Below are 20,123 nucleotides of genomic sequence, written 5' to 3'. Positions count from 1 at the left end.
TGTTCGAAAATAAATGTGTGTTGGATTTAAATATATTAGAAGTTAAAGGAGATTTTAGACTATGTGTTTTTGTTTTTTAAAGGAGAAAGGGGGGTCAACTCATCTGCATAACTTTAAAATAGCCCTAGTCCTGAGGCCTGTAGCTAGCTGGGCAAAAAGGTCAGATAATGCTGTCCTTGGGCTGCCAAGATACAACTGGGCAGCATGTGGTAGGAAATCCTTTGTGATCCTTTTTGGCTATAACAGGACGTACAAGGCAACTCATACATTAATCCTGAACTTGGGGATGAAGTACTATATTACAGATCTCTGGGACACCCACCAATAAACTAATTCTTAGACAGCCTCCTTTGTTTCACAAGACAAACTAGGAATTGTGGGAGGATAGAAGGTGTTTATTAGTATTTCTTTACATCCGTTGTTTCATTAGCATAGAACTCTTAAGTCTACCAAGAGAGTCTTGGTATCTCTTGTAACAATCAGAAGGAAAACCTTACAATGGTGTAAATATATATATATATATACATACACGCATACACACATATGTATATATGTATGTGTATATGTGTGTATGTATATGTGTATATATGTGTGTGTATATATATATTCATTTACTACTTTCTGTAACTCTTCCCTTTGAAGGACTTAAGTGAGTAGTCTGATTTTCATCTACTTGTTCATTCTAGCTTGCTATTTTTTCTGTCTCTAGAATACTCTAATATAGAAATCACTTAAATATATATTGAGAGAAAGCTTTATAACTCAATGAATGACAGCTTAGGTTAAAATCTTTTAGAATAAAACATATTCATGTCAAACCCATAGGGCAGCTTACGTGCAACTAGTTAGATGCCAGGATATAAGCTGAACTTAATGTTATATATCTTAAAAACCTCATTTAACCAACATGGGCTTTCCTAATTCCATGGAATCTCTTAAAGGGAATAACCATACATTTAGCCACTTAGTACCGATTACTGCTTCACAATAAAGACAGTAATCATCATAATAAGGCTGAAAGCACCAGAATACAAGTTAAAAGGCCCAGGTTCTTGTCTTGACTCTGGCACTAACAAGTTTTGTGGCCTTGAATCTCATTTACATAATACAGGGTGGGGTGGGGAGGGAACCTCTCTTCTGATGACTTAATTAGCTATTAAGTGTAATTTACCTAGAAACAAAGATTTTTGTAAATATTCATGGAACATTGACAAACCTCAAGATGTCTAACTATGTTTTACAATCAGTAAAATAAGTATACTCTTCTGCTGTTGTTATTCATGTGTAATTCCAACATGATCACTGGATTAATGACATGAAATTCTGTCTTTGGCCACACTCTTAACTCATACAAAAGAGCCTCTAGCTTTATACGCATCCAGCATATAGAAAATTGAAGAAATAATGGGATTTATTGCTAGTTTATAAATTGCAGCCCTGTGGATGAAAAAGGGGCCACAAACTAAACCAGACAAACTCAGGGGAAGGCCCAGAAACCAAATTGACCACACAGGGTGGTCTGAACATAAAAATTCCTAACTAAAAGCAGATCAAAGGTCAATCTTTAACTTTGGAATTGTCTATTATCTTTGTGCATCTAAGACAACATACCTTTGAAATGTCAGAGTAATCTTTTCCAGACCTCTCAAAGGCACAACCACTAGCACCAGAGCATGAGACCATAGTTATCTTATTGCCCACATACCATTTCTGTGTGCTGTAAATGTTAACTATCCAGTAAACATTAATGTAAAAGTATGTTACATTAAAAAATCCATATTATTTATCCAATCTCAGCGATTTCTCAGTTTTGCTTTCTTCTGCCTCCTTAATCTACGATTAATGAATTTTGTGTAACCCCACCCCGTCTTAGGTCTCCTCCTTTGATTCTAATGTATAAAATAAGCTGCAAAACTGCCATTCTCTGGAGCATTTTCTCAATCAGTTGAGATTTTGCTTCCTAGCAAATGTCATCAGTTTGGCTCAAATAAATTCTTATTAGGCTGGACATTCTTTTGTCATCAGCCTGATTTCACATGAACTTTAACATAGCTATATGGAGTATTAATATTGTTTTATCTAACAGTAACTATTGTTCTAAAGACTATCTTTTCTTAGAGAATTAATATCTTTAAGTAAAATAATATTTGAACATATTTGAAGTTTTGATTTAATTATATCTCCATTTCTTAAACTTACCCTTCTGTTTTATGAAAATTACTTAAAATTAAGTAAAAATTAACATATTTATGATTTCTTTCCCAACATATAGCACTATAAAGGCATAAGAATTAGCTCTGCATGGTCCAGAGTTTGTGTTATGAATAGAAACAGGAAAAACAGAGAATGGTTTTTTAAATCTCAGATTAATCAAGGAGCAGCTACTGACTCTCAAAATGCCAGAGAATCATAGACATTTAATATTCTACCCAAATCTGGAAATAATTGCTTTCTACAATAATTCTGATGGAAATTTACCCACCTTACTGGAAAAACTCCAGAGGAAGACTTCTCACTACTTTGCAAGGTAGCACATTCTATTTCTAAATATTTCTTGTTTTTAGAAAACTCTTCCTTATTCTGGGCTAAAAATTTTCCTCCATTCAACCACTATCCATCATAGTTCTTCCCTCTAAAGTCATATACAATATTATTTTTCTTCCACATGTGAGCTCTTCAGATATTTGATGCTAGACATCATTTCACACTAAGCCTTCACCTTTTCTAAGCTAAACAGCCTTAGTAAATTCAATTTCTCCCATTCTCCTTTCATCCCCTTCCTCTCTTCCCTATTTTGACCTTTCCTGCTGCCCTTCTTCCTCCTTCTACAAGCATTAATTGAATATATACTAGGTATTAAACGCATGTCCATATACATGATATGAGCGCTAGATCCTCACCTTCTTCAGAATGCTTTTCTAGTTTGATATCTTTTTTTTTTAAAGTCATCAGAAGTGAACATTTTCAGAATGTGTAAGAACTATTACCTCTTTTACTTTGAAAACCCAATTTCTATTGATATAACCAATTCCTTTTGCCTGTGCCTAGCTAAAAACTTTCCCCTGATATCATTCCTCCCAATGGGACTAATTTGGACTTTTTGGGGGAGAAAAATCTATAGACACGATTTCTTTTCTATCAATCAAATGATGACTGTAAAGTTTCTTCATTACAATGAATAAGTTGCTTTAGTTACAGGTTGTCTTTCCCTCTGTGGGGGTTTGGTTTCGCTTTGGATTTGGATGCAGCATTTTAACTCTATAGTAGGTTAAAATAGATGCTTGTCCTAGAACATTGTGTACCTCCCTTGTTATGGTCGCCCTAATAAGTTATTGCTTGATTTAACTTTCTATTTACCTAACTCTGGTTTGGCCACTTTTTATAAAGAGATTTTACTGTTAGCCACGTGCAGGTGTGGACAAATAGGCTGATCAGTGATTAGATGGCTTTAATACAGAGTAACTAACTCCATCGGAAGAGTAAATTACATCTAATTTGTAATAATGGTTGTAGGCTTTCTTTTCCTTTTTTTTACTTGGTTTATTTAAAAATCAAATTCTCCTTCATTAATTACCTGTAGTTGCCATGCAGCTTTTTTTTTTTCCATTTTAAATTTAAGGAGCTAATTTCAGAATTACCACCAATGCCACTGATTTCTTCATTATAGAAACTACAGATGACAATAAAAATAGTAATATAAATGTGAATAGTTAGAATGTGTTTACTAGGCCATTGTTTTTATTGGGCATATTAAATATTATTATCTCAATTCTCTCAACTACTCTATAAAATAGATATATTTTCATCTCCCTTGATGGATCGGGAAAGTGAGACTTAGAAATAAAGCAACTTGGCTAATTTCATAGAGCTAGTAAATGGCAAGGCACCATTGCTTCAAAGAAGGCTGTATCTTCCTGCCACTCACTCAGGTGGTGATTATTTTTAGCTGATCCTGTTTCTTATGAGGGGGGAGCGGTGGGGAGATCACTTAAGGCTATGGCTAAAGCAGGTAGCATGTCATTCAGTGTGGTTTGTTGCAAAGGATGGGAGTTTAACAAGAGGTCTGTCTAGTCTTGGTTCTGACACTAAGGAGCTGCACAACCTTGGGCAAAATATTGTCTCTGAGCAATATCTTCATAATCTATAAAATGAGAAAAATCCTAACTTCACAATGTCATAAAGATTAAATAATTTTATATTTGTAAAAGCATCTAAGGCCTGTATACTAAGTAGGATCTTAACAGACAAGTAAGTATTCATTCAGTGTTCTGCATTTTCGAATTCCAATTCAGTGGCATATTGGCATATCCTTTTATCTCCCACTGCCATCATATTTGGAAAATCTAAAGGGAGTGATATGATGATATAGGAGAAACATCCCTTCTTTAATTAGTACGTGTCTCAACAGTGATATCTTAAAAAAAAAGAAAAAAAGAAAAAAAAAGAAAGAAAAGAAAATGTAGTGCTGTAAAAGGAAAAGTAACAAAATTCCAGTTTGCATATTAACATGGAAAAGGATCCAAGGGATATTCAACATAAAAACCCTCAAAGGCAATACTGGGTAAACTAGGTAGGTATTAGAGAAGGAAAAGTGAGAGGATGCAACATGTGGTGGGTTCAAAAGCCCTTCATAAGTGACTTTTGATTAGGAAACACAAACATTTATGGTGTATAATTTGAGTAAAAATGCTCTCCTTATTTTATGCTTCTTTCCCCAATTTGCCTCAATCTGCAAAAAGAAAATGACAGTACCCACTCTCTGGGTTGCTATGAAGATGAGTGAAAGGTTTTTACAACAGTACCTGGGACATAGTGAGAACTCAATAAATGTTATTAGTTGCTATTATTGTAAGTATTTTGCTATTCTCTTTTTGCACATGGGAAAATATCCTTGTTCCTTTAATTGATGTTGAGAATGACAAACATGCTTTTCTACATTATGTCCTTTAGTTCTCTAAAACTGCAGGGATGCCGAGTTCTGACCTTTCAGGTGTTCAGTTAGCCAAGGAGAAAAGATTAAGGTTTAAGAAAACAATAGAAGGCCCTCCTGCCATGTGGCACATCTGTCCTATGTTTGTTATACCTACCAGATCTCTGACCTGAGACTGTAAGGCAGATCCCAAGTCCAAAGCTATTTTAACTTGGGAAAAAATGTAAAGGCATAAAAATGTAGACAATAGTAAAATAAATATATCACATATGTTAAAAATGTGTATTGTAATATTTGTTTCATATCTTTTAAAATTCAATAAATATTTATTGAATATACCAGGTGCTGAGAACTAAGGAATAAAATATAACTGATAAAGCTGTCATTCTCTTTGTGTATCTCCCTAATCTTGTGTCTTTTGTTCCTTCCTCAGGTATAACTATTATAACAAATTTGATGTCAAGCCTTCCAGTCCAGGTTTTTATAAATTTATATACAGATATTCACAACAAAAATAGCATTTTTTGTACATTTGTACATATGTATAAATTATATACTTACCTTTCTGCAACTTGACCTATTATGTTGATACATGTGGATCTAGTTCACTGACTATAACTGCTATACAGTATTCCATTGTATGAATAGTCTATATTTTTATTTCCTTTCTGATGGATTTTTAGGTTGTTTCCAATTATTTTTTGCTATTATAAAAAACGTTGTTTTATGTTAATGTCCTTGTGTTCGTAAGCAAGAATTTCTCTGTGAATAAATCTAGTGGAATTGCTATGTTGTTTGGGAAATACTTTTTTAATTTTAGCAAAAACTACCATATTGCTTTAAAAAATTCATGAGATTTGCTGCTGTTGATAGCATTTTAATTTTTACCAAATTCATGGGTGTGGAATGGTTTCAATTTTCATTTCCTTATTATTGCTGCAGTTGTGAATGTCTTTAAGGGTTTATTAGCTGTGACGATTTCCTCTGCAGTAAGCTGCCATTTAATAATACTTATCCATGTTTCTAATGGGTAACTTGTCTTCTATTTATTGACTAATAAGGCGTTCGTATATACAACAATCTACAGATTGCAAATATCATCTTCTAGCCTGTTGCCATTTTTTTTTTAATCTCTGCCTATGATATCTCCTGTCATCTCAAAATCTTTAATTTTGATATGATCAAACCTGTCATTTTTAATGGTTCGTGTTTTTTCAGTCTTGCTGAAAATACCATGGATACTGGGAAAGCCAATTGGTATAATGAAACAAGCAATGGGGTAGAAGACAAGGCATAGGTATAAAGTGGGACTGAATCCCCAATCCGATATATTCTAATTGTGTGACTAAATAAAACAATCTCTGAGTTTGCTTCCTCGTACATGAGAAAGCTTCTTTACACATATGTCCATTTATCTTAGAGTGCCTATTACATGCTGGCACCATTCTAGGGCTGAAATCCTAGTGGTAAACAAGACATACAGTGAAAGTGTTCTATAAATTAAGAAATATTATACAAACATATGGTATTATGATTACCATCATTAGGGACATTGTGAAAAGTTCCTCTAAAGTTGCTCACAAATTGAAGGCATATTTATTTTAGTTTATGGGAAAATGAATTGATAGGAAGTCGAACCATACAAGACAAAATGTCTACTAATAGGAGAGAGTTTTACATTGGAGGGCATCAAGGACTTTTACCAGAAACCCAGACTTCATTTGGTTCAAAGCACTCCTTCAGCCTTGCTTGGGGCAGTTATCCAGGCAGCAACTTCACAACAGCCAGGCTAGTCTACTCACTTCCCTCCACATGCCTGTCTTCCACTTTTCCCACCTGATCTCAGCCTCTTCTAACATTGTCCCCTCCTAGATCATGCAAAGTATGTTCTATATCACCACTTATTTTGGTGTTACCTCTACACGTAAATTTCCAATCAATTTTTACTATTTCCAAACTGACGGGAAAAGTAGGAAAAGAAGTTATGTATGTACATAAATGTATTCTCTCTCCCCATTATTTTCAATACAATATACAAACTAATAATCTGCTGTTTATGATGTTAGCAACTGAAATGATGATCCAGTGGGAAATGTAGAGAGTGGAAGATATATTTTCTTGTAGGGTAAAGTTTTAGGGGTTAAAGAATCAGATTAAGCACTATTAAGAAGCTCAAGACATAGGCAATTTGATGTAGGCAGTTGGGCAAACAACTAAGGTTTAATCTGATTATGTGAAGCTCTTGGGATTTTCTAAAACTGTGATTCAAATTCATGAAACAATTTTCAAAATACATTGTTTTATAATATGAGTGCATCTATAGGTGAGAACTACTCAATAAGAAAAATTTTTAAAACAAGCACATAGTCTAGGTTTTCATTTCTTATTAATTAACAGAACTCATGTAGTTTAAAGAAAAAAAAAATCAGAATAAAATGTCACTTTTCATTCTCTCCGGAAAAAGTCTTGAATATTAAAACTAATATCCATTATCATGATTAAATATCCATTGACAGAATTATTAGGATTTGAAAAATGTAAATACTTGAAGATTAGTCATCAGTTTTTTTTAAAAAAAATCTCTATTCCAGGTATAGAGAAAAAAAGGTAGGGTTTTAAAGATGAAGATGATTAAACTTCTGTGGGTGATAGCCACCAGTTTTGAGTATCTACCACCAGCTAGCTTGTATATTGAGACTTTATACATATTATTTGACCCAATCTTTACTATGTGTTATAGATATTTTATAGATGACAGAGAATTGAACCCAGGAGTATGTTTAAAAAGTTTTCAAAAGTTGACAACACGAAAATAAGTGAGAAGAACTGACATATCAGTTCATCTCCTTTATAACTTCCGTATCCAGACTCTCCTAACCCCAGATATTATGGAACCAGATTAATCTTCCTAAATGATGCTTTAATCATTTGACACTCCATATCAAAAACCTGGTTTATGAAATTTAGAAGAAACTTCTTAACCTCAGCTTTAAGACTCTTCAAAATCTAACTGATCCATGCCATAATCCTATAGGTCCATAGACTTCACAAATTTAAAAAACATTTATTGAGCACCTAATCTATGCTAGGCTCTGTGAAAACATAGCTTTGTCTGTAAATTGCTCATAGTGTAGTGTTTCTCAAATACGTTATTGCTTTCTGGGTCCTTACCCACATATTTCCTTAAATGGAATGTTCTGCTCAATTCTACATTCCTCCCTTGTCCTACGTATCAAAATCCAACCTATTGAAGATTCAGCATTGATCCCACCTCCATGGAGAATACACTAAATATTTTTTGCTAGAAAGTAGTACCTCTGTCCTGTAAGCCCTTTGAGCACTAGGTTCCAAATTTGTGTGAACTCGATTCCTGACCTGTAAGTTCTAAGACCCCTCACTTAGAGATTCTGAGTCAGTAGGTCTGGTTTCACCCAGTCTGGGAATGTACATTTAAACATGTCTGTCAAATTCCTAAGTTCATGCTCCTTTCTACCCATGCTACCTCTCAAACACTTGGTTTGAGTTTTTTCTCTTCTCACTGAATTGAGTCATCTTCTGAGAGCTCTGGTGTCACAGAGACACAATCTTGATCTCAGCTTTATCAATCTTGATGATTTTGGCTCTTCAATTACCAGATACTTCCTGTACCTGACCACATTCTTGGCATGATAAGTAAAATTGTTTAGTTTTAGCTTTTTTCTTTCTCTCTTTTTTTTGGTAATAACTCGTCACCTTATTAGATTAAGTATTTTTTATTGAATAAAACTATACACACATGAAAGCACATTGACATGCCTGAGTGACTTGAAGGCTCATCTACTAACTTGTTAATGCTTGTACTGGAAGACACAAAAGATTCTCTCACTGTACTACAGATTTCTTGAGGCAGAAACTGTATTATATTTAAATTGGCAGTACCTAGCACACTGCCTGTTATTAAGCATGTTATAAATGAATGAATCAATGAGTATATCTAATCAAAAATTTACTGAGGCAATATATTTTCATGTCTCCTCGGTGATATACAGAAGAGGCATGAGAACTACACAAATTAAACCAAGCTGTATTCAGAGCCTGCAGTGTGCTGCTGCCAGACTATGGGAAATCTACAGAACAAAAGATTCCTACAGAACAATTTACCCATACCATGAAAGGAAAACAGAACCTTTAAGTAGTAGTACCCTACACAAAATAAACCGAACCATTCATTCCCTACAACCAGACCATGGGAAACCTATAGAATAAAGGCTGAGACTGCTACCAGTTCTTTCACCCTGCATACTCATACCATCAAAAGAAAATAGGGAAACAAAGTCTTTAAATTATAATTCATAGAAACTAAGAATCACATACAAACTGAATTTCTTGAACACCTGGGGTCTCTCTCCTTCTCTGTCTCTGAGAGGAGACTATGCTCTGTCTACAGAGCATGATTCCTTCTTTAATGAACTTTCCTTTGTCTCTAATTCTAGTGTGTGCTTGAATTCTTTCCTGCATGCAGTCAAGGACCCACCTTTTCTTGGTGTAGGATTTGAATCTCCCCTCAGGGGTATTTGCCCTGTCCTGCATTACTGGTATCAATTTTAAAAAATATGGTACTCAATGTAGAGAATATACCTCTTTCCTTAAAAAGAACTAATGCAAACTATCAATTTCAAAGTTTGCAATAAGGACTTAACACTATTACAGTTTTTCTATCTTATATGAAGCAAACACTGATAAGATTAGTGTTCTTTTCAGAAATATATTACAACAGGGACGTTTCCACTTTTTAAACTGCGAAAAGAAAAATGTTTATGATATAATAAACCTAATTTACAGGAGGGACACGGCAACATTTTAGTAGCAGTAGCAGGACCTTTAAGGGGTTGATGTAACAATCATACTATTGTTTAATGGAGAAACATGGCTTAAACAACAGTGAGACTAGTGTGATTGCTTTGTGCTGGTGAGTTTGAAACAGACTTCAGGCAGTAAATCTCAAAATGACTTGTGACACATGCCATTTCTTTTTAGGAGTCTGAATAGAGAAAAGGCCAAAGGAAAGGGGGTAATGCTTTCCTTGAAAATACAAAATAACAACAATTCCCAAGCCTATGGAGAAAAGGATGTGAAATAGCTTCTAAGTGCCATTTTGACTAGGTTGCCCCAGGGGAAAGTTCGACCAACTGAGTATTTTTCTGACAGCCCAAAGCACCTTCCTTATTAAACATAACCTCACCATTGACATTAATATCGTCATGAAATCTCCATTTCCAAAAAGGAAGGAAGCTTCCAACTCCAAGAGAAGGAGTTTTCCCTATAACAATTTAGGGAAAGCCTCCAAGACATGAGAAGAAAGAGGAAGCCTATACTTAGACTATCTCTGCTCCCACAGACCTGCACAGACCTCCAGAGGCAGAGAAGAAAATCAGCTGATCAGAAGTGAATTATTCGGGAAACCTGAAAATGGCCTAATATTATTTTTACATTATAGACACCATATAATTTCTTCTTTAAAGACTTGAGTTAATTTTTAACCTAACTCCTTGATGTAAGAGTCAATAAACTTTGACCCTGCCCCCCCCCGTAGCCATATCTGTTGAACTCGGATTCTATTAACCAAATTAAGGTTAACTATATAGAAAAATATAAACTTTAAATCTTTAAAGTTTTAAAAATAAACCCAAATGATGAACTCATTATGAAAGAAAAATTTATGTGCAAAGCTGTTGGTTTCTCTGATCAATGTCTTAATACTGCAGTCATTCTACTAAAACATATTGACAACTTTACTTCCCTTGCAAATTACTTGTCTACTTACGTGTATTCCCCTATTATACTAGTAAGTAAAGTATGATATGTACATATGTTGTTCAGGATCACTTCCACTTAAAATTACTTTCCTTTGCATGCTCCATTTCCCGTATATATAAAACGAGTCATCTAGTTTTATACATTTAAAATGATTAAATGGATATCTATTTACATATCTATTCACTATGTACTTTTAAAATTCATGGGAATGAAACTACATGGGGAAGTCATTCTGATTTTTCTGTTCTCATTGAAGATAATGGGGAAAAGTGCTATTGCTTTCCTCACATTTACATAAGAGGACATTTATACTGGCTCTTAGATAGGGCTATATAGAATAGTAGGAAAGGTAATATTTTGGAATCAGAAGGTTTATATCTGATTTTGTTACCTCTAGTATGTGAGTTTGTATATATCATTTATCTTTTTTGAAATTCAATTTTATCACCTATAAAATAGCCATATTGATATAGGACTTGACTTTCTCAAGTTTTTTTGTGAGATGTCAAGATATGTGTAATGGGTGAAAATTTAACTGATTAATAAACAATATTACTAAACTTGTAGTGTATTTAAGTGATATCTTAAAGCCAAAAACATAAATATGTAAAATAAAAATAATTATTCAGTAAATTCATGAATCATAGCTTTGTTTATATTACTACTAAGATATTCATTTTAAATTTCAGTAACTTAATACTATAATTATAGATTTTGTTATAACATAACCCATCTACAAACTATATTATGAAATGCAAATATAATTATAAAAATATAAACATTTTAATTTCACTAAGAATTTATGAAGAAATTATGAGTTTCATTATTTATAAATAATGACATAGCCTTCCAAAAATATGATTGTGAAGTGTAAATATAGTTGTAGGGATACATACACATTATCATTTACTAAAAGGTAACACAGCCATATATGCATTGATGAAGCAGCTGTATTACTGAAACATGCCTAAACTGAATTGTGATAAATTAAATAATTATAAATGCATCAAAGAAATATTGTTCTTTGAAGGAATTCTACTGTGGATATACTTGTAAAGCAAATGTTCATTTCAATTCCTCCTTTATGAATGGCGAATGGGATGTGAAGAATCAGCTTTCACTGGAAAACTTTGCTTTATCAACAATTGTTTAGTATTTATTGTAGGTCAGGTATTAGATTAGAGATATATCACTGAATAATGCAAACAAAAATCTCTGTCCTCATGAAGCTGGCATTCAGGTAAGAAGCAACAAATCACATACCATGATAAGTAAATTATTAGAAAATTCCAAGTGCTTTGTAAATGAGTAAATAAATTAGGTTATAAGTGTTACGAAAAAAAGAGCAGTGTAAGGAGATCAGGTATGTATGAATATGGGAGGGCAGATTCCAGTTTTAAATAAAGTGGTTATGGTAGGTCTAATTAAGAGGGTATTAAGAAGACAGCCACATAGTGCTCTGGGGGAAAAAATCCAGCAAGAGGGAACAGCCAGTGTAAAGTCCCCACTAGATTTCAACAAATACCCCATTTTGCAAGTAAAGTGTCTCAGAGTGACTTGATTTAAGGGAACAGAGCTAGTCAACAATAAAGCCAGGGCTAGAAACCAGATTTCTTGACTTTTGGTACAGGGTCATTCTTTTGTGCCTTTGTTCACTAGACAGAGAAAGTGCTCTGTTCCCTATAAAGCACTGAGTGAATGTAAAGAAAGCAGCATCACTGTTGTAGTTGTAATTGCTACTATTATTATTAATCAGCACTTCTGATATTTCCAGAAAGGTAGATAAAGCTCAAATAATAATTTCACTTTCCCTTCTCATGGTTTATTTTTCTTTCTTTATCTGTGCTTCTTCTCTTGGGTAGATAATTTTAGTATCAAATTATCAGTTAAAGTAATTAAGTTTCTTTGGATATTTGATAAAGGAAAGGTGTTTAGCATAGGAATAAGCCATAAAATAGAAAGCATTCATGACAATATGAAAAAGAGCTGAAGAAAGACTGGAGAGAACATGGAGCCCAGTGTTAAGAGGGAGAGAACTATATTTCTATTTCTCAAGACAGGCAGGCAGAGAGGGAAGAAGGGAGGGAAGGGGGAGAATCTTTGAAACATATTTGGACTAGAGCCTCCAGCATTGTTACTTCATGAAAACGATGAATCTGGCCTTGAAGAAACAACAAACTTAAAGTAAAAATGTTAAAAACAAAGACCACAAAAGAGGAAAACTGTAGAAAAGGCAAGAATAGTGGAAGGGAGGCTGGAGAGGAAAGGAGAAGAGATTTAAAGATATTTTCAAGTAAAAATATGAGAATATTATACAATAAATATAAAAGAAAAGAGAGTAAGAATCAGATTTCAGGCACAGTAGACTTGAGTGCTGGTGGAATTACTAACAGCAAAAGGGAACAGAGAGGAGAGTCTGAAAGATGAGCTTTCTTTTTGTAATGCTAGGTTTAAGGTGGCAGTGAGGTTCTCACGAGTGGAAAGGGTCTAGCAGATAAGAGGTACATTTGGAAGATGTGTACATCTAGAGCTATTTGGTTCAATGCAGTAGCGTCTGACCATATGTGACTATTGAGCACTTGAAATTGTGACTAGCCTGACTGAATGTGCTGTAAGTATAAACAAACTAAAGATTTTGAAGATTTCATATAAAAAAATATACATATATAAAATACTTCACTAATATTTTTCTACATTGATTACATGTTGAAATAATATTTGCATGGATTGGGTTAAATGAAATATATTAAAATGTCACTTTTTAACTTTTTACTGTGACTATAAAAAATTAAAAATTACTTTGTGGCTTGCTTACTGGACACTGCTGATACAGAGCAATGCTAGATATGTATTAGGGTCATTCAAGGGGAAGAGAATGAGATGAATCACAGACAACATTCTGAAGTGTCTCAACAGAAAACACACGAGGGAAAAACGCATCATTGTTAACAGTTAATATTTACTGAGCATTCTAAGCTTTATGCTAGTGCGTCATCTTATTTGTTCCTCCAAACAACTTTAGGAAGTATTAGGCTTCTTTTACAAAAGGAAAAAATTAGGCCTAGAGAAATTAATCTGCCCAGTCACCCAGTTAAATGTTGGTATTGAGATTCAAACTCATGACTGACTCTGGATCTCAAGGTCTAAATTCCACATCATCAATTCCAGAACAATTCATACTCTGAAATTATTAAATTGTTAGATTATTAAATGGTTATATTTAAACTAACAATTTATTAGAATGCTTCGTTGTCTCAGTCAGTGATAGACCGGTGATGTCCTAATTTGATTAAAAATACTTTATGTGTAACTTTAGTATTATGATGAGCTACTGATGTTGGCATATTTTCACCATGCTGGGCCTAACTAAAAGTTTCCAGTGCAAACCCTTGCCTTTTATCAATGTCTACTCCTAAAGTCCTAACGCCATCAAAGTTAGATGGTAGAACAGAGATGATCCTGGGCAAAAACCCTGAACAGCAGGGCCGTTTTCTGAATATAACTAGTTACATGACATGGATCCACTTAAAATTTTAAACACTCTCTTTCAAACTATAAAAGCACCTGAACCTCCCACTTGTGATTTAAACGTTTTGGAGGGAACTGAATTAAATTGCAACCCTTTGTTGAAGAACTAAAAATTAATCTTACCCAACTGGATACTTTAAAAATAGATTTTTGTACACCTTGAAAATGCAACACTTTCAAGGAATAGAAAGAAAAAAATGGCTTGATATTTTGACTAGAATCATAACATAGCAATATATCCTACAAATATAAATTGGGATCAAAAGAATGAGGTGTTTTTCATGTATGTTTGGTTGGTTTTAATTTCAAATGCAAACTTTTCTTTTTACCTTTAATTTCTACTATCAATGTAGACTAAACGGTAATTACAGGACCACTGAACTTGTACATTGTTGGCTACTACATAATTTTTGGACACTTGTCCATATGAATTTTATCAAGCAGTTTGGCTCAAATTATATAAAAACATTTCCTCAGGCTTAAAAACAAGGATCGTCATCAATTTACAGTATGGAAATGAAAGGGAATTTCAAGGGAAGATACTTGTTTTGGAATAAGATTAATTAGCAGAGACATCATTAGACTGCTCATGTTGGATATGGATCCAAAGGGCCTATCTGAATTGACCCACTAATTTGCAAATTTAACCCCAACCATGCCTCAAGAATTTTTTTTTTTGAAGTGAGATAACTTGGATTTGGATATATTCATAAAAATTGCTCCTCTTAAGACCTAAAGTTTCTGAGAAATGCTTATCTAAAGAGGAAGTATCACAACTGTAGACGGAAGAGATTATAAGACTTTGCCCTTTATTTTGACTCTTTTAGGTTAATTTCCATGACTCTTCCATGCGATCAAGGGGTTATCCTTGGACTTGCTCCCTTACTCATTACAATTCATAATAATTTGGAAGAAAGGATCAGGCCTGTAAGGAGAGAGCCAGTTAGCCCTAAAAATGCTTTGTCCACCCATGTGCCAAGGTGTAAGGAGCATGAAGTGACAGACCCAGGCATAATAGATGGCCGCTCAATACTATCATTGAGAGTCATCAAACTGACTCCCTCCTTTCCAAGAGCATCCCTCCTCTCAAACTTTACTTGAGGTTCTTATCGTTAGAAAAGTCAATTGACTAATCTTTGTATTTGCATTGTCACTTCCCGTTTGTACGTTAGCATAAAGTATGCTGCTTTATTGGGTTTAATCTGGAAAAAATATTGAGCACTTACTATGTGCCCGGCACAGTCGTTGGTACTAGAAATACAGCAGTGGACAGAATGACAAAAATCTTGGCCCTCCTGAAACTTACATTCCGTTGGAGAACACATTCAATAAACAAGTTCAACAAAATCGATAGTATGTTAACTATTAGATGCTGGAGAGTAAGAAAATGAAGCAGACAAGGGGACTATGAACTGTGGTGGGTGGGTTGAGAAAGTCTGAAATTTTAGATAAAGTGGCCAGAAAAGCCTTCACGTAATCAGATAAATAACCTTCATCTGAAAGGGTAAAGGGGGCAAAATCTAGGACTTGATTAGTGTCAGGTGGAGTGCAGAAAGACTAGGAGATTAGCATATTTCAAGTAGCCCTGACGTGGAGAGGAAACCGTATGAGATGGAGGAAAGAAGCAAAGTTAAACTATGGACCACTGAAGAGAAATGTGGGCTTTACATTTTGCCTAGGACTGACTCGTCCTTTGAGCATGGCACAACACACTTTCTCATTTTAGTCAAAGAACCAGGGTCTGCTGCCAAAACCCTCAGGCAGACCATGAGACATAGACTCCGGCAGGCTCCCCCGAACCGGCTTTCCCCAGGAACGGAGCTAATGCCGAGCAGAAAGCGGTATAAATTGAGTCGAGTACTGGCCTGGGAAACTGGGAGAGAGTAGTTAGAAAGACACCAAGAGCCCCTTGATAAGGTATACAAATGGAAACCTAACCCCTTGACCACCACCATGCAAACCCAGGGAGGCACAGCAAGCGAACACACCCCCAGGACTGTAGGCACAGAGCGAGGAGCAGAGGAGGCATGAATTCAACCGTTAGAGCCCAAAGCCCAGAATTTCCCAAGGCAGGGTCGGTACCGCGCGAGGGAAACGCCGTTCCCCACGGTAGGAGCGGGAGGGCGGAGGGTGGGAGCGTGTGCTCGGGAACGAGGCTGTAGGCGGCAAGCAGGCAAGGCCGCCGCAGGAGGAGGGGGCAGTTTCGTCCCGCGTCCCCGGCGCCCGCCAGCCGCGTGCATGCAACAGGGAGCTGGACGCGAGCGGGCGCCCCGAGGGGCCGAGACGGGGCCGGGACCGGCCCCAGACAAAGTGCCCCATACACGCGTGCCCCAGCCCGCGCGCCCCCAGCCCAAACGTCCACCGCCCCCTCCCCAGGCCCGCGCGGGCCCGGCCCGCCGACAGCGACAGGTTCCAGCAGTCGAACCCGCAGCTCCCGCGCCGCCGCCCGCTCGGCCACTTCCCGCCCTGCGCGACGGTCGAGAGGAGAAAGAAAGAGCCGGCGGGTGGCGGCGCACCGCCCCGCTCACCATGGTCGGCGGCACTGCGACCCCGGCGGGCGGCGATGCGCTGTCCAGGGTAGCCAGCGTCCCTCTGCCCCGCGCTCGGCCGCGCCCGCTCTACTTACCCCCACCCACACCCACGCCCAGCGCGCGCGCGCCGCCCGCCTGCGCCTCCCCGCCCCCTCGGGCTCGCGCCACTCCCGCCCGGCGCTCGGATCCTCAGGGCCGTTTCCAGCGCCCGCCGCTCTCCGCCCCCTCCCCTAACCCTGGCCACGCCGGCCGCGTCGCGAGGAGAGCGGCGGGGGAGGGGCGCGGCAGGCGGAGCGGCGGTCCCGTGCGGCCTCGCGCGCCCCCTCCCGGGCGCCCGGCTTCTCCCGCGCTGCCGCGGCTCCCCCTGCCGGGCGGGCGGTGATTTGCAGGCCCAGTTGGCGGCTGCCGCGCGCGGCCAACGTTCGCAGAGTCTCCGCAAGGACCCACCCGCCACCGGCCTCTGTCCCCAGCCCCCGGAGGCTGCGATGGCTGTGCAAGCAGTGGGGAGGGAGAGGATGTAGAGAGCTAGGGCACTGGTCCTGCTGTTAGTTGGGCTCCGTGGCTTTCAAGCATATCTTAAAGAGGGAATGGCTCTTGCTCATGCAGGTTTGTGTGATGTGTGGTTTAGCTATACCGGGTTCCTTTAGGGATGAGCTAGGTTGAGAATCAGTCGGGGTTTTAGATTCTTTTACTCACACGACGCTGCCCTCAGAGGATCTTATTCCTAGGACCTAGAGCGACCATTGGCTTTAACACTTGGTGAACAGAAAGTGTGGGATCTTAGATCCTGGGCTTTATTATTTTTATTTTTTATTTTTTTTGTCGCCGAAGGTAAAAGATGACTTGTGTTACCTGACCTTTATTCATTTTTAGCATTAGGAATGTGTGCTTGCTTTTTTATTTGGCCAGTGTAGTAAACTGAAATGCAGGCAAAATAAACACGTTTATTGGAGTTAGGAACATTATACGTGGATTTGCACAGAGGAAACTGCCATGTAAACAGCATTCCACACTTGAAGTAATGCAGACGTATTTGCAGTTTTGAAAAGGAGCAGAGTGAATAAACAGATGCCAGGTATAAGTCATAATTGTCATATAATTACCTAATTAGAGTTTCCTATATTTGGAGTGCTCACTATCAGGTACATTTGTATTTGCTTACATTAGACCAAAAACGTATTTGTTAACCAAGTCTCACAAAATATTATCAGTGGGCTCAGGAGTCAGTCTTGTCACATACTGTCTGTGTGGTATTGGATTAGTTACTTAACCATTCTATGCTCCCCTTTCCTGGTAAAAATGGGAATAAAAATAACACACGGCATATTGTTGTTAGGATTAATGTTGTGGCAGCTTGACCCTGCCATTTCCTGCTCCAACAAGTTAGTTCCTGACTACTCCCCTCCCCCTTACCAGTCAGCCAATCATTGTTCTTCCTTATATGGAACATCTGCAGCTGTGTAGAAATGCAGATGTAGAAGACTGTATAAAACTGCCGGCTATGTTACAATTGGGGCTCAGCCTTTGGATGAGAATCTTTTGAGCCGTTGTTGGTATCAATATATGCTGCTTCCTGCTTATAGCCTTGGTGTCCCATCTCTCTGTTCGAGAATCTCGCAACATTGTGAGTAAAACTCTAGAAAAATGTCTGGTGCAAAAGTACTAGTTATTGATATTGTTATTGATCTGATGCCTGTGGGAATCAGAAAATGATATTCAGTTTAATTCTGGCATATTTTTTTAGAAAGTGTCTATATAGCCAAAACCAAATTCACAATTTGATGCCGTTTCCTTTCATTTATTCACTTTGTTCACTCAACAATATTTGAATGTGTGCTATGTCAGGCATTGTGCTAGCAGCTGGGGATACTGTGATAGACACACAACACAGCACCTGCCATCAGTCTATGATCATATTATGACATCCAGACACTGGAAGGAAATTCACCCAAATATTCACCAAATATTAAGTGTTTGTTCCTCAATAGCAGTATTTTGGAATGAGTTTTTTCCTTTTTTTATTTTCCAGATTTTTAAAACATATTTTACATTTTTAAAGCCATAAAAATAGCTTCCACATTCTGTGAATATTGAACTATAAAAAATAGGATCTGAATTTCACTGTATCATTAATCTGATGTAGTAGAATGTGAATTCTTAATCTAGTGATCCTCAGATGTTATTGTGTATAAATTGCACCTGAGGACTTAATCGACTGCAGACACCTGGTACCCATCCAAATGGCCTCAGGTGCAAACCAGGAATACAACTTTTTAACAAGCGTCACAAATGATGCTAATTTAGGCAGGTGGCCCATGGGCCATATTTTGAGAGTACAAGTCCATCATCTACTTAGGGAAAACTATTTTTCTAACAAGATTAAGAGGGGAAAAGTGTGACAACCAGCCTCTAAGCACACTGCTGTTTGCTTGCAGGAATTGTGCCATTAATGTCATCTATACCTTGCAGAGTTTACCAGGTTAACATGTAGAAGGAACTCTTAAGCTTTGAATTATTCCTACACTTCTTCCTACCATTTAGCCTGATAATCGTCATTTTACGTTTATGTAAAAAGAATATCAACACACAGGGCCAGAAGGTGGTCTAAAAAGCTATGTATGTCTTATCTATTTCTTAAAATACTATTTTATGGCTTGCTTTCACTACAATAAAGGAACAAAAGAAACAGCCAGAGGGTATTTTTTTTTCTACCAATATTTCATTAAATAGAAAAAGGAAGTGGTTCTACCTCTATAAACATAAAACTGGAATAGTACCTATCACTCTAACCACTTATGCATTCCCACTTATTTAGCAATAAAAATATTTTAATAGGCCATCAACATGATTTTATAGTATTTTCTTTATTTCTTTATTATTTCTTCTCTTGTATGGCTTACACAAAAGCTGGAATCTGCTTGTGGTTCTTAGCTGTAGGGCAAGACTGCATTGAGCATGTGTAGCAGTTAAAGTGTCACGATAACAAAATTATAACTTAATCATGTTTTAGAAATAGAGATCAGACATTCTTTCTTTTTTATGTATATATTTTATATTTTACAGGTGAACAATGTCTATCTCAGAGAGGTTAGAGATGACCAACAACTCATAAGTCATACTACTAAAGCCTGATTTCCTGATCCCTTGTCCAGTGTTCTCATTGTCGGTACTGTGTTTCCAGCACTCTAGAAACAGACTCGAAGTTACATCCTTTTCTTGGCCATATAATCTGGCTTTGTGTAAAGAAAGCTCTGTCTGTACCTGTGAGTTTAAAAATGAGAAATAAGATGAAGAGTAAAGTCAGATAAGGTCACATTGACACAACTAGGTTACCACCA

At 37.0% G+C, this 20,123-nt stretch overlaps 1 protein-coding gene across 1 annotated transcript in view; it reads right to left on the bottom strand.

Annotated features, from left to right (window-relative positions):
* Nucleotides 1–16,873, bottom strand: part of ELOVL2 (ELOVL fatty acid elongase 2) — a 73,018-nt gene extending 56,145 nt beyond the window's left edge. The window contains exon 1 of the mRNA XM_039857597.1: nt 16,783–16,873. Within this exon, the coding sequence (XP_039713531.1) occupies nt 16,783–16,785 (3 nt within the window). The 5' untranslated portion in view covers nt 16,786–16,873. The remainder of the gene's footprint in view (nt 1–16,782) is intronic.
* Nucleotides 16,874–20,123: the final 3,250 nt, after the last annotated feature.

This window comes from Pteropus medius, unplaced genomic scaffold (genome assembly GCF_902729225.1).
Source record: "Pteropus medius unplaced genomic scaffold, Ma_sr-lr_union100, whole genome shotgun sequence".
Classification (NCBI taxonomy): domain Eukaryota; kingdom Metazoa; phylum Chordata; class Mammalia; order Chiroptera; family Pteropodidae; genus Pteropus; species Pteropus medius.
Note: the sequence above shows the minus strand (reverse complement) of the source record. Positions and strands in the feature narration are given on the sequence as shown.